This window comes from Acipenser ruthenus, chromosome 3 (genome assembly GCF_902713425.1).
Source record: "Acipenser ruthenus chromosome 3, fAciRut3.2 maternal haplotype, whole genome shotgun sequence".
Taxonomy (NCBI): Eukaryota; Metazoa; Chordata; class Actinopteri; order Acipenseriformes; family Acipenseridae; genus Acipenser; species Acipenser ruthenus.
In genome coordinates, this window is record NC_081191.1 from 42,798,101 (window position 1) to 42,813,544 (window position 15,444).

General features: G+C 37.8%; 1 protein-coding gene across 3 annotated transcripts in view; it reads right to left on the bottom strand.

The window, feature by feature from the left end:
* Positions 1-5,798, bottom strand: part of tex10 (testis expressed 10) — a 75,444-nt gene extending 69,646 nt beyond the window's left edge. Inside the window, exons 1-2 of one of the 3 annotated variants that reach the window (XM_033993726.3) lie at positions 5,694-5,798; positions 3,486-3,681 (exon numbers count right to left, since the gene is read on the bottom strand). In XM_033993726.3, the coding sequence (XP_033849617.3) occupies positions 3,486-3,665 (180 nt within the window). In that variant the 5' untranslated portion in view covers positions 3,666-3,681; positions 5,694-5,798. Of the gene's footprint in view, positions 1-3,485; positions 3,682-4,335; positions 4,450-4,480; positions 4,706-5,693 lie in introns of those variants that run through there. The other 2 variants (XM_033993725.3, XM_059012951.1) reach the window with 2 other exon arrangements.
* Between the last annotated feature and the right edge of the window lie 9,646 nt (positions 5,799-15,444).

Below are 15,444 nucleotides of genomic sequence, written 5' to 3' on the forward strand. Positions count from 1 at the left end.
ACAACAAATGTGCTGCATACATTGCCTTTATTAAAGTATGCCAGATGCCCTTGTGTAACCGAGTTTCTAATCGATTTCCACATCTGTATAACTTGGCAAAGCTTTGCCTTAACTTCCAACCAATCCAGCGGATGCAGAACGTGCAGTCTCAATGTATGGGCAAGTCAACTGCAGGGGGATGCTGCATGCTTGCCTTTAACAAATGCCAGCACTCTGTTTTAGTAAGGAAGGGAGTACCACTATTTTTAGGCTTTATAGTATTCTGAAATACTGTCTACTTAGGTTTATTTAATGTTTAAACAGGTCTGCGAAATGTCCATGAAATCCTAATTTTATTCCACAACATACCCGTGAAAAATACGTAAATTTACCGCGATTTAAGTAGACCCCTACTTATAAGGTACCCTATGTACCCCAACACAAATTAGCTTTACAATATATATACATGCTTGCAGGTGTTTTCATGTATCTTTTTCCTTGATAAGGCCACATGTTGAAGATCATGTGATTTCTGGGATAATCCATTATTTTGCAAGTGGAGTTCTCCTTCTAACAGGGTTGACAGTGGATTTAGTGAGAGTACTAAATAAAGTCATTGTATGTATGTATTTATCTTGCTCTTAATTGTATTATTACTTGTACTGTTATTCTTAAAATGTATTTTTGTTTACGACTGTAAGTCGCCCTGGATAAGGGCGTCTGCTAAGAAATAAATAATAATAATAATAATAATAATAATAATAATAATAATAATAATAATAATAATAATAATAATAATAATGTATTGATTGTGTAACTGTATAGTTAAGAAACAATGGACTTGTTATCTGTTATAATGGTAAAATGTTATACATTTATTAGGATTTAGTGGAGAGTTTTCTTAATGGCTTTGTAAAAAAGATGAATAGGGTCATTGCTAGATGTGGCATTTTGATTAAAAAAAAATAAGCATGATTTTCACTTTAAATGCTTTATAGTGTATTTTTTCCAAAGCATGTGAATAGGAATTACATACTACTTTATTATGCATCAATTAGTTTGAGTAAAATCAGTTGTTTTATCCAAAATATGGTCTTGGGATGCAAAAGGCACTCTAATGGTAGAATGAGATAAATTTAAAGTTCACTTTCAGCTTCATCCAGACTAGTGTTCTATTAGTTTTAGGGCTGTGCTCGAAGGTTCATTCGCTAGCCAGGAATTCAAAGGTAGTTTTATACCTTCGAAGGTTCGTCAGGCGGCATTTGCGTCCTTTTTCTAGTTTTTTTTGTTTTTCTCTGTTAACAGAAATCGTTTGACAATGTGTGAATACTATAAATCACACATAAAATGACAGTCACATGCAAAATTAAATCTTTTCATTTGTATAATTCATATTACTTAAAAGTTGTGGTATTAAAATCCTACCAAATCGTTAAACGTTGCAACTATATATGGCGCCGCTGCCGTGTATGGAGCTGGGTATAGTATCCAAAGCACTGGGGCGGTACCTATAGCGGTTGTAGTGCTTCAGTAAAATAAGTACTGAATATCTAGTGTACAATACAGTGTAAGAGAAGTGCTATATGTTTGAAACATACAAAATATATGTTAACACTAATAATTTTAATTTAGAAAACTGAACACCATCCGCCACTCCCCCCTCCAGCTTGTGTTATCCATAAGCAAACCTTTAATTTCTTCATTATCCATCTCGACAGCAAAGCGTTGTATAGCGTAAGCTGTATTGAAAGAAATGTCTTGCTCTGCTGTTTGGGATTTTTTTGTTAAATGCCCAGACAACCAAAAAAGAAAGTTGAATGCAAACCGTGCAAGCGACTGTTGATGTATCATGGAGGCACAACCAATCCCCGGGGTCACTTGACAAGCACAAGTTCCTATTATTATTATTTCTATTTTTAGTAGTAGTAAAATGTGACTGACCGAACCTGCTTGGAACAGTGACTACTAAATAAAGCTTTGTTTTGTCTACGTCCGCTGCAGTTTGTTCTGCTGCAATGCAAGTTTACTGTATACAGTATATCACAAACAACATCAATTACATAAACATGTATTTTAATTTTAATTATAAAAACATGATTACTGTTCTACATAACATATTTTTAAACTACACACGAATGTTTTATTCCATTTATATGGCTTACCTGTAAAATAGGGTTTTTAATCAAATATAAAACAAATCGCTATGGTGATGTCACCAGTAAATTATGCAATGTAGCATCGTACCATTATGCATTAGTACCATCGAAGGTTCGAACCTTCCTTCAGTAATGTGTTCTGAACCTTCGAAGGTCAAAATGTACCCTTTGTTGCAGCCCTATATAGACAGATAGAGACAGGAGAATTTTTTATTTTTATTTGGATGTACACAAAGGTTTAAATGTATTATTAAAACATTATTTTAGATTTTATATACTACTACTCTATATTAGGTATTTCAGAGAAATGTTGACTACTCATGGCATGTAATCTTTTTTTTGTTAAATGTTGCAGAGTCTAACCTAGTCACAATCCGACAGAAAGAAATTCTTGCGGCTAGGGGCTCCCGAGTGGAGCATCCAGTAAAGGCGCCCCACGTTGAGTGCAGGATGCGCTCTATAGTCTAGACGTCTCGAGTTCGAGTCCAGGCTATTCCTTTGCCGACCGAGGACGGGAGCTTCCAGGGGGCGGCGATCAATTGGCCGAGCGCCGCCCAGGGGGAGGGAGGGCTAAGTCGGCCAGGGAGTCCTCGGCTCACTGCGCACCAGCGACCCCTGTAGTCTGGCCGGGCGCCTGCGGGCTTGCCTGTAAGCTGCCCAAGAGCTGCGTTGTCCTCCGACGCTGTAGCTCTTGGGTGGCTGCATGGTGAGTCCGCAGTGTGAAAAAAAGCGGTCGGCTGACGGCACACGCTTCGGAGGACAGCGTGTGTCCGTCTTCGCCCTCCTGAGTCAGCGCAGGGGTGGTAGCGGTGAGCTGAGCCTAAAAATAATTGGCCATTTCCAAATTGGGGAGAAAATAATAAAAATAATTGGCAACGACTAAATTTATTAAAAAAAAAAAAAATAATAATAATTATTGTGGCTTAACTAGGCAGTGGCAACAGAACAGTATGCCTAGGATCCACCTGGACTGCATCAATCATTATATTTGAAATGCAGGGCAATTCTGTGGCTTATTCTGTGGCTTATAGAAGGCTGTGTGGTCCAGTGGTTAAAGAAAAGGGCTTGTAGCCAGGAGGTCCCCAGTTCAAATCCGAGCTCAGCATTGTGTGACCCTGAGCAAATCACTTAAAACACCTTGTGCGTTGTAAGTGACGCTGCAGCTGATGCATAGTTCACACACCCTAGACTTGTAAAACACCTTGAATAAGGCGTCACCTAAATAAACAAATACTAATCTCGTCAAAACAAACTCCAAATCCATACAGACTGTCATGAAGAAGAAAAAAAACGCTCCGAGATTAGATCTCGTCTCACAGAGCTCTGCAGCTCCCGATAAAACGGCCTCACCTTCACATTGAGCTGTCTGTGGTTGGTTGGCAGCGCCCCGTCCCTCTTAAGCTGGTCAGGAAGGTGGATGCCCTTGGTCTTGAAGTTAACGTTCGTAGCATTGTCCGGCTTCGGCTTCTTCTTGCCAACCTTGAGTTTCACCTTCTGAAAATCATCCTGCCTTTTTCTCTTTTTGCTCATTTTGAAATTCACAGTACTGAAGAAAAAAAACAGTGTTATAATGTTAAACAGTTCTTTAAAACACATTCATCAAATTAAATTTTCAACAATTTACTTAGCTTTTGCTCCAGTTCCAAATTTGTACTAGATATGAACATCTTAGGAGCCCACGGACATAACATTCCCAGTTGTTTGTTATTTCTTTTTTAATTAAGAATATATCTTATTTTTAAAAGCATAGTAAATCTTTCACATACAATTATTGGCAAGTAGGATACAAAATATGAAGGTAAAAACAGTTAACAGTTTACAAAAGTTAATTATACCACTTGAGAACCATTTGCTGCTTCGTCACACAGCTGGAACACTCTTGCAACTGTAGAAGGTTACAATAATCTTCAAAGCCTTTTCTTACCCAAAAATGGTTATTCTATTAGGTTGAAAATATTTTAAAGGCAATGCATATGGCTCACACTTTCACTTCCGGTCATACCGATTATTTCCCATTCTAAATAATACATCAAAGTGGCATTTCTATAACTTAAATCTCACAATGTATTTTGCCTGCAACAACTTCTGTAAGCTTACTGTACAGTTGTTTTTAGAACAATACCAGTCGTACTCGCACTAGAATAGACAAGACCTACAGATACTAGACAAGAAACTAGATATAATAATACATTGTACTTGCACATATTCAGAACGCGACCGTGGGGTAATACAACTGCAAAAGTAAGCTGCTGCTGCTGCTGCAGCAATACCAAGCAGCGAGGTCCACGCACACACGCATGTGATATACTATATTTCTGTCGATCCTGCATTCCACAACCACTTACACAGGTGATACTCCTTTTCAAGAGGACAGGCAGGTAGGTCCCTGTTCTTTCTGTTTTTCTTTTTCTGCGAACACGCGTGGAAACGAGAAAGACCTCTAACCAAGCCGAGTGCCACTTCGTACAGGCGCCTGTATTTTTAGTACTGGGCTAGAGTAACGAACTGCACGTACATTACTGTATATGAATACAATTTAAAAACACAGTTAAATAAACGTGACACACTCAGTTTAAATTAAAATGTATTAAAAACGGCAGCGTCGCATGCTTACTTTGCAGAATTATATTATATTCTGGCATTTACAGTGAACGCCAAAAACGAGATGGGCAGGATAAAATTGGTCCTTTTTCTCGGCCGATTACGTCATACATAGTTGTTTTTGCTTGAGGGTTGAACCGTCATCAAATCGGCGACAATATTAACCCATGGATTACCAAATACATTTTTCTTTGAACAACTGTTGCGTCTTATTTTGAACAGTCAAGTTACTACGTGCCCGTAATCACCAGTGTCTTTTAACGGAGGCTATGAAGCGCAACGCGTAGAAAATGGAGCTTTATCATCACTGTGGTAGTAAAACACAAAGAAATGTAGGCCACCCAAGTGACACGCAAATTGACTTTAAAACCCGCAGGCCCGCGCAGTTATTGTACAGTCCGCAAAATAAAACGTATATGTAAGATCACTGTTTGGCTGATGTAAAGAAAACTGAAGTGTGTCATGATCAACATATGACTTTACTGTAGTAAACACAAATGAATTGATGGGTTCGTAATTCAAGCTGCAAATTATATAATTTTAAACTAACCAATGTTCTTGTTTTATTTTTATTTTATGATTTGAAATGCCACTTTAATAATTAAGATCAGATCATTGTCCAAAATCTTCCCGAGGTACTGCCAAGTAGATTAGGGTAACCTCAAACCTCAAAACCGGGACATATTGCTAAATAATTGATAAGGTTTGTATATATATATATATATATATATATATATATATATATATATATATATATATATATATATATAAGAAGCTAGCTCATTTCAGTACACTCCTGCGTGTATAATTTGTGGCTAATCAGTTTAAGTAGCCACATTGTGTTATATACGTATTGCTACTTTTACTTTGAGTTCATCATCATCATCATCATAATAATACATTAAATCATTAAGCATACATTTACGTTTTGGCATTTTTCTTTCTTTGTTTACTCACTGTGTCAGGACGGCTCTGTTTATTGACGTTGTTAATGTGGTTTACTGTAGTGGATTCGGGTGCTTGCAAACTCTCGCTGCTCTGCACAGTGTGTGGGCTAAATCCCGCCAGAACTGAACAGCTACGAAATTACGGTAAAACAAGTGTAGATTCATATGTAAAATATATATATATAATACTATGAAAGCGCATGGCGCTTTATAAAAATATTGTTACTGATTACCCTGCTACCTTGTTTTTTTAGGTTATTTTGTTTACGGTTGTTACCTTATTTTGACAAAGGTATTTAGTGTGTCGCACTACATGAAGTGGCTGAAAACCGGGACTTTTTAAAGATTCTGAGCAAAATGTCGGGACACCGGGACCTTTGATGGAAAACCGGGACTGTCCAGGCTAAACTGGGACACCTCACCACATGGTATATGCCAGTTAAAAATTACAAAGTAGCCTGTGCGCGAGTCCGATTTTTACGACCCGGACCCGCTGCAACACCGTCATCTTACCCGCGAACCGACCCGCTTTAAGACCTGCAACCCGACCCAAACCCGCAAGTGGTTGTCCTACTGCCAGCGTCAACGACTCTCACTCTCTCACATTAGATTATCTCTACCATTCTCCACAGATTGAGTTTACACAGTAGGCTATACAGCGTGGTAGCTTTCTCTAGTGGTCTGGATATATTTTAACTTTGTAACATATGAACTATCTCTACTTACTTTACTATAATATAAAGTATCTGTCTATTCCTTTCGTGCCACCAGTTGAAAGGGAGCTACACCTGAGATGATGTACCAGTTTTGTGGCTGTCTTTCACAAAAACATAACGACAGGTTTTACAGTCACATGTTTATTATTTTCATGGGAATGTCGAATAGTTTCCTATCTGAATACACACAGGGTGCAACAATTTTGTGTATTCGATTACCCGAACTCTGGTCCCTTACGCTCCCAAGAATAAAAGGCAAGTGCGTGTGTGCAAGCAGACAGCATGACAGTGTAAGCCAGTAAAGTTTAGCCGGGTTCACAAACAATGTCCAAGACGAGATTTCTTCGTTCAATACCCTATTTCCTTAGGCACAAGTTTTTCCTTTTGTTTACTGAATTAAAATACAGACCTCAATGAGCAGCAACGTCACAGCGCGTATCTCTTCCAATTAAAGCAACAGTAGCATAATATCGCGCAAACCACCAAATAATAATTTTTGCTGTAGTGCATTCAGAATAAAATAACACCTAATCATATAACAACCTAAATATTCTACATCTGTTTAATTCTAACAAATAATATTTATAAAATAATCTTAATAGCGTAAACATTGTAATTTGACCAAAATAATAGAAAATACATTACAACATTACAAAAGTTTAACATTACTAATTACAACTAGCCATCAAGTACTGACATCAGATGAATCTAAGTCAAGTTACTTTGTTTATTCAATAACCTGTAAATAATTGAAAACAAGGATACCTGGTTGTACTTTTAATGGTCAGTGTAAATGTTGACGTTACTCCATCCATTCACAGAAAGTCAGTTTTACATTGAACTGCAGTCCAGAGTTAAAAAAATAACTCCTTTCCAACTCCAAGTATCTTACCTTTTCTTATTAGTCACTGTATTGTTCTGCTTAACATTTAGTATGTCTTTATATTCATCATAATGTTAAATTACCTTTCTAATTTCAATGTTACTCAAGTCTGGATTACTTCTTTTAGCACTTGCTGTATACATTATTTTATTTCAGTTCACACAATCAAAGTTCACCAGTGCCATGCCTCCCAGAAGCTGTTTCACGACTGGTTCGCAAAAGCTGCAGAAGCTGCTGTGTACAGTCATTACAGAGGAACTCATGCAGAGATCTTAACATTAGCTAAAAACAAGGCAATACAATTGGCAACATTTTCAAACAGAATAAGATTACTGTAGAATGTTGCTATTACAACCACTGCATAATTAATTAGGGTCCTTCCGTTTAATATGCAAATAACGGGTTTAAGCCTGACATAACACGTGTTAAGCGTCAGCATTAAATAAATAAAAGAAAGACGCGTTTGCTTCTACTAGTAGCTAATGTACAAGGTTTTTTTTTTTGTGTGTACTTGAATATGTAATGTTGGAACATTTTATTTCGAGATAAATTAACGGACTAAGAATTAGAAAAGGTTTTAGAATTTAGTCCACAGAATGAATTCAGTATTGGGACAATTTCTGGTTGACTGTGGGAAAGGAGGACAAATGGGGCGATGCCCTGCTGGTGAAGTACGTTTGATCTCCACCTCCACCAGAATTGCAGGATAGAAACTCTAGAAAAGTAATCATTTGGTGTAGGATTTAAGATGATCAGACCCCTTTTAATGCCTGGTCCAGGTAGTTTTGTTTGTTCTGGCTTTTACCCACTCCCCGTGTGAAACACAATGTCCTTTAAGTGTATTCTAAATTACTTGAATGCAACTGTTCATTTTAAGCTAAATTTGTATTTTTGCACAATTCTTTTTTTCTTTACAATAAATACTGACACGTTTTTAAAGGGACAGGCAGCATTTCTTAAGGTGCCAATGGCGCCTACCCCCCCCCCCCCCCCCCCCCCCCCCCAAAGTTACCAAAAAAACATTTTAGTCGCAGTCTGGAGCTGTGAATGCACCATAAACTTGTCAATTATGATAATGAAGTGATGCCTTTCCCTGTGTTTTGTCATGTTGAAGACAAGTGTTTTATGTCCCTGTTGCATTGTCCTGGTGGCTCTGTAGGAGTAATTGCTGATAGGGTTCTTGTAGAAACTCTGGATTGTACTTGTTCAGTGATTGTACTTGTTCTCCATTATCAATGGTTACCAAAGCAGCTTTTTTAGGATGCAGAGTTCAAAGCGGGTAGAAGTTAAAGGGTTAGTTACCACTGTCAGCAAGTTGAGTTCGTTCCCCTGTTACAGGTAGTTCTTTGGATATTTAAGTATCTGAAGAGAGGGTCATCTGGTGGTGTCCAATGAAGAACTGATAATGATGGTTCTTAGGGATATTTTTCAAAATCCAAGGAGAGGATCATTTCATGTACCAAACGCACTGCTGATAAGAAGTTTGAAATTAGCAATATCCAATCGAATGGATTGCTTTTCAAAATCTGGTTGTGATTTTATTGATCTTCCGTCTTTCATCTTAATTAACTATAGAAAAAAGTCACTTTTGTGAAATGCATTTTATGTTGTTGTGGTCTCTTGTGAATTTTATGACCGACAGTTGTTTGCACAGCAGATAAGTTATGACTTTCAGACTTGTTTGTCTGATCTGTGGCCTGCATATTTTCAGATTCACTGGTTAGTGTCTGTGGCTAGGAAGTTTGACTTTTTTTTTTGCTTATCTAAATTTTAGTTTACAGTAAAAACATAACTTTAAAAGGAAGTTTTGATTGTGATTGAAGTCAGCAAGTCAGAGCTAACTAAATCATTCTATGAATTTGTCAGTTTTAAAAGTTTGGTTAAATTTTTTCACAAATGCAGAATTTGTCTCACATGCTGATCCTCTTTATGGAGTCTGGAGGCTGGGAGAGTGCATGTGCACAAGCTCTGGGCAAAGCAGCTAAAATGATTTCACTTTAGCCCAATCCTGTAGGGAGAAAATGGATTTCAAGCACAATTGTCTGCAGAAATCCCTGAGCACTGCAAAAAATATATAAAAAATATTTATTTAAAAAAAATACAGTACACCCTCGCTATAACGAACCTGTTGGGGTCCAAGCCTTTTGTTCGTTATATAGAGGGGTTCGTTATAGCGAAAGACAATCAAAATGAACGATAAACTGTTGGAGTAAATTAATGAGATGATATTGTGAAGTAAAATTACATGTACCTGTTCATCTCATGTATGCAGTATTCTGCCTTTGCTTTATCCAATTCGTTAAAGAATTAGGCAGTACAAAAAGCAGAAATCCTGAACTGAAGCTAAACTTTTATTCAAAATCAATCTGACATGAATCATTTCAAAGTGCACCAACTCTCAATCCAACATGCAGGAATCCCAAACTGAGCTTTTATTCCAAATCAACCCGACCATGAAAGGTTTGCCATGAAAAGTTAATCATATCCTCAAGTTTTCTTTTGTTTATTGTATTTAATCAATTTTGCTTTGCCGCATGGTTGCTGAACAAGCCAAAAAACAGAGTGCTTTTTTACAACCTATATTCGTGAGAGATATGCCTTGTTACTACTCTTTTTCAAAACAATAAGTTTCCAGCTTTGTTGCAAAAGACAAGAGCAGACTTCACTGTGGAGGTGGCATCCCGTGCGTACAGACTGGGATGTTGACAGTGTTTGTTTATTATCTTTTTTGGTTTTATTAATTTGGGGTCCACGGGCCAGGTTCGTTATAATGAACAGCGTTATAGCGAGGGTGTACTGTAGTAATAAATAGTAACAGGTTCGTTATAATGAACAGCGTTATAGCGAGGGTGTACTGTAGTAATAAATAGTAAAAAAAAAAATTGGATCCCTTCCAAGTAAGTTTGCTTTTATTAACTTAAATATATTTTTAATGATGATCGTGTGGTATACCTCACCTCACCTCAGCCTTCCCATGACCAGCTTTTAATGCCAGATTTGCATGTGTTGCATGAATACAGTTACACGGCAGAATGGCTCAAGTAATAGAACTGCTTGTTCTTAAACGAACGATCAGCCGTATCACTGCTGAGTTACTGGTTTGTGTTCTGGGCAGTGTCGTGAGCAGAGCTGACATTCTACCGAGGTCAAACTCAGGTTTCAAGCTATAGCTGGCAGTATTTATATGACTGCTTGGTATTTACTATTCGACCTCCAAATCTATGTTACACAGCAAACCAACAGAGAAAATTAAGTAGTATGTTGTACTTTACCAGAATTTATACATGAGCATCAGCATTGATGATGCAAAAAAACAACCGAGGACACAACCTCGGTGTCCTCATAGCTAGTTACAGCCATGGCTCTGGGTAATCATGTAAAGAAATGAGAGATCGCAGGGTGTTGAGGATGCAGGGCCTCATTCCTGTGTGGCAAGCCAAATTATCATTTAGAGATCTCTAATAAATGTATAGATCTATCTAAATATTTTAAGATCTCTCTAAATTATGTCCCGATACTACAAATATTTGAAGATATCTTTAAATTAATTTATAGATCTCTTAACATTTAACAATATCTCAATCATTTTAAAATATCTAAAATAAATTTAGTATCTGAAATTATTTCCTGATATATTTAAATGGAGATTTAAATGAGATGTCCAAAACATACCTGTCAACAATGAGTTTTCAAAATGAGGGAGCTTTTGTAAATTTAAATCTTAGTGGCCTTAATTCAAGTGAATACCTACATAAGACAAAGGCATACAACTATTCCACTTTATTATTTGGTAGAATGATGACTGTGATACAGTGCTCCTTCTAATTGCTTTTAAAAAGGAAAAATATCAAACAGAAAAACTACCATGAGATGCTTCACAATCAAATTCTCTCTTGGCCCGTGGGTCTTATTGTACTGTAGTTGTAGGTGGCTGATTTGGCAGCAGCCAATACTTTGTCAACAGGTCCATTGTAGTTGATTCTGCACGACAGCAAAGCATACACAGTTGGTGTTGTTACTTTCATCAACCAACAAACCTAAAGACTGAGTTTGGTAATGCACACTGACCTTGTCATTAAAGGACAAGCTATGGCAACTACTTTATAACAAGAAAAAAAACCTCTGAATTCAATGTCCATCATAAAAAAATATATACTGAGCATCAAAAGAAACATATCACTTATATTTGAGCATCAAAAGAAACGTATGACTTATATTTGAGCATCAAAAGAAACCTATCGCTTATATTTGGATAAAATTCACTCTGTTTTAGAGCAGGTGCAGTGACTTTTTTATTGTGCTAATTAACAAGTCTCCCAGCTTGTGGCCTGTCATTGACAGAGTGTGTCTGGTTATACCGTCTTGCCAGGTTTAAAATTGCTGGCTGTGAGCACCCAAGACGGCGTGCCACAGTATGCTGCCCTAGTCCAGCCTTCAACATGCCGATTGCACAAAGGCGCTGCTCTCTTGACAGATGTGGCATATTGGTTTTTTTTCTGTGATTTTCTGTATTGCTTTTATTCAAGTTTGCAATTCAACTGCTGAAGTCACTCAATATTCAGTGTCAAATGAATGAAAGAATGAGATGTTCTGCTTCAACAATCCAGAGAAACAGATTAATGCAGTTTTGCCCTAGACAAACCTGACAGAAGACAACATGTGTGGTGATGTCATGGTGAGCATTATGCTGACTGTTGCGTTGTTCAAACCAACCGGTGGGGCGGTGAAAGTGTGATGATGTGGGGAGGAATCGCCTTTAACACAAGAACACCTTTGGTGCAGATTGAGGGCAACCTTACTGCTCAGCGATACATTGACAAAGTCCTTGAGGCAACAGTTTTTCCATTCCTGCAAGCCAATCCGGAAGTGTCGACTTTTCAATGCAAGACCACACAGTGCTAGGATTACAATTGCACGACTTCAAGAAAACAATGTTGAGGTCTTGCCGTGGCCAGCTTTTTCTCCTGACCTGAGTCCAATAGAACATTTGTGGGACCAAATCGCCACTGTCATCCACACGAGACAACCACGACAAGCCAACCTTCGCCAGCTGGCTGCAGCTGCACAGGAAGCGTGGCGGAACATCCCACAGCATCTACCCAGAGGCTGATCAGGTCTATGCATCAATGCTGCCAGGATTGTGTTAATGCTCATGGGGGTCATACCCAATACTAGCTTTGTAATGTTTTCATTTTGACAGTGTGTCACGTTTCATACTGAAAACTTATAATTCTTTGATCTGTACTTTGTTCATATTTTCTTTGATTGTTTGATATCTATGTTTAAATACTTAATACTTGATCAAATCCATTAAACCTGAGTGGTGCGTTTCTTTTGTGCATCTGTATATATATATATATATATATATATATATATATATATATATATATAGATATTTTGAAATATTTAGAGATATCTGTCAATCATTTGTAGATATCTTTAAATGAATGAGATATTTGTAAATATATCTTAATTTCATTTTGAGATAATTAAATAGATATCTTTAAATAAGGTTTTGCTAGCATGGTACACCAAACTGTCATTTCGAGATATCTCTAAATAACATCCTGTTCATTTCGAGATATCTCTAAATAATTTAAATATCTTGAAATGAACAGGAAGTAATTTCAAGATATCTCTAAATTACTATCTGTGAAAATACTATATGTTTTGAATGGACTTCCTGTCCATTTTAGAGATATCTCTAAATGAACAGGAAGTTATTAAGATATCTCTAAAAGAACAGGATGGGATTTAGAGACATCTCAATCATTTAGAGATATCTTAAAATGATTTAAAGATATGTGAAAATATTTTAGAAATTGGATTTTAAAAGATCCATTTAAAGATATCTGGAAATAATTTAGAGATATCTCAATGTATTTTAGATATCTTAAAATGATTTAGAGATATCTTTAAATATTTGAAGGTATCTCAATGTTTTTGAGATCTATTTAAATGTTGCTTGGGATTATGTAAAAATATGTTGTGGTCCAAGAAACTTGAAATTTGCATCAATATTTGTTACTTATTTTTGCAGGACGAGGAGGTCTTATCACACGCACAGCCAGATGCTGAAGTAGGTGAGCTTGCCTTGCGTACTGAATGCATGCCTGCCACAGGGCTCCTCTGGGTCCTAACCCCTGCTAGATACAGATGGGGATTGCTGTAACCATCGACCGTACATGACACGGTATCCATGATTTTAGTACCTGAAACATTAGCAAGAAATTGACGTGCAGAAATTAAAGGTTTGCTGACCTAAATGGTTTACAGTAGAGTTCTGAGCAAATACGGGAGAAAGTCTGTCCCGGGAGTTGTCTGGGAGAAATGTCCCAAAAAACGGGAGTCCTGGCAAATAAGGGAGAGTTGACAGGTCTGCTAAATGCATTTTCAGATATCTTTAAATAGTTTTCAGATAGCTGAAATTAATTTTTTAAATATCTTGAAATGACTTCCTGTCTATTTAAAGATATCTCAAATTAATTTAAGATACCTGGAAATTACTTCTTGTTCATTTGCATATTAATTGGATAAGAGTGTGAAAAAATAGTCAGTAAACAAATTTGCAGCTAAATGGAATGTACTGAATTTTTTTTTTTTTAAATTTAGTCGTTGCCAATTATTTTTATTATTTTCTCCCAATTTGGAATGGTCAATTATTTATTACGGTCGGCTCACCGCTACCACCCCTGCGCTGACTCGGGAGGGCGAAGACGAACACACGCTGTCCTCCGAAGTGTGTGCCGTCAAGCCGACCGCTTTTTTTCACACTGCACTCACCATGCAGGCACCCAAGAGCTACAGCGTCGGAGGACAACGCAGCTCTTGGGCAGCTACAGGCAAGCCCGCAGGCGCCCGGCCACACTACAGGGGTCGCTGGTGCGCGGTGAGCCGAGGACACCCTGACCGACCTAACCCTCCCTCCCCCGGGCGACGCTCGGCCAATTGTGCGCCGCCCCTTGGGAGCTCCCGTCCTCGATCGGCAAAGGAATAGCCGATAGATTCGAACTCGCGACTTGCAGGCTATGGAGCGCCTTTACTGGATGCGCCACTCGGGAGCCCCTGAATGTACTGAATTTTGAATGAACAAGTAAAATCAGATATGGGACAGATCATGTAAGATTTGGGACAGATGAGATTAGATCATTGGGAGGGGCGGTAGTTATGTGTATTTCTTGGTGTTGTACATGTAGCTAATGCAAAAGTGAATTTCTCTAGAATGGCAGGGATTGAAACTTGCATCAGAACTACCTACAATTAAGTTCAGAGCTGATTTACCAGGTCCTTGTTCAAACTACTGGCACCTGGTCATTTCAATAATATACCTAAACAGGGTGAGTTTTAAAACCAAAGACTGGGCACAGGACAGGTAAATGTTTCAAGCCCTAAACTGGGTTCTCTTGAATTAGATGGAGAACATGCTGTGTGACAAGAGCCCTGTGCTTTTACCAGGGCCTTATGGGGATTTCCCCATCTCTCTTTTTGGAAAAAAAATTTAAACATGGTTTAATAGCATTGGTTAGCAATGGAGAAGTGGTATGGGCAGATGAATCACTGTTTTCAGCTCCAAGAGGAAACAGTACGTGAAAAACAGGTGAGAGATTGTGAGGATGTTGTGGAGTACCAACAGTAAAACATGGATGTGGTAATGTGAAGGTTTGAGGTTGTAGTAAAAATAGAAGGTACCTTTGTAAAGGACAATGCAATTCCAACATGATAATGATCTTAAAAACACACAGCCAGACAAACTCAATTACTTAAAAATCAGAAAGAACAGGTATTTAAATTGATGCGCTGGCCTCTCCAGTCACCTAACCTTAACCCCACTGAAATGTTATAGGATGAGCTTGACCGGATAGTTAAAATGAAGAGTGCAACCAGCATAAATATGCTTTGGGAGATGATTGGGAGTGTAGTGTTCATCAGGCACCAAGAGGGCTACCTGTTCAATCTTGTGCCTCTCTCAAACATAACTGTATTAGAATTATGCTCAGATGACTCACCCTGCACATCACTCAGGGGTGCTTTAACTTAGGTGTGCCACAGATGTCACATGCTGATGTCAGACCACAATGGTTTAAACAGAAGAAACATTTTAACTAAATTCATATGTACTTTAAGGATAAGGATTGTGTGCATGCTTAAAAAAAACAGAGACA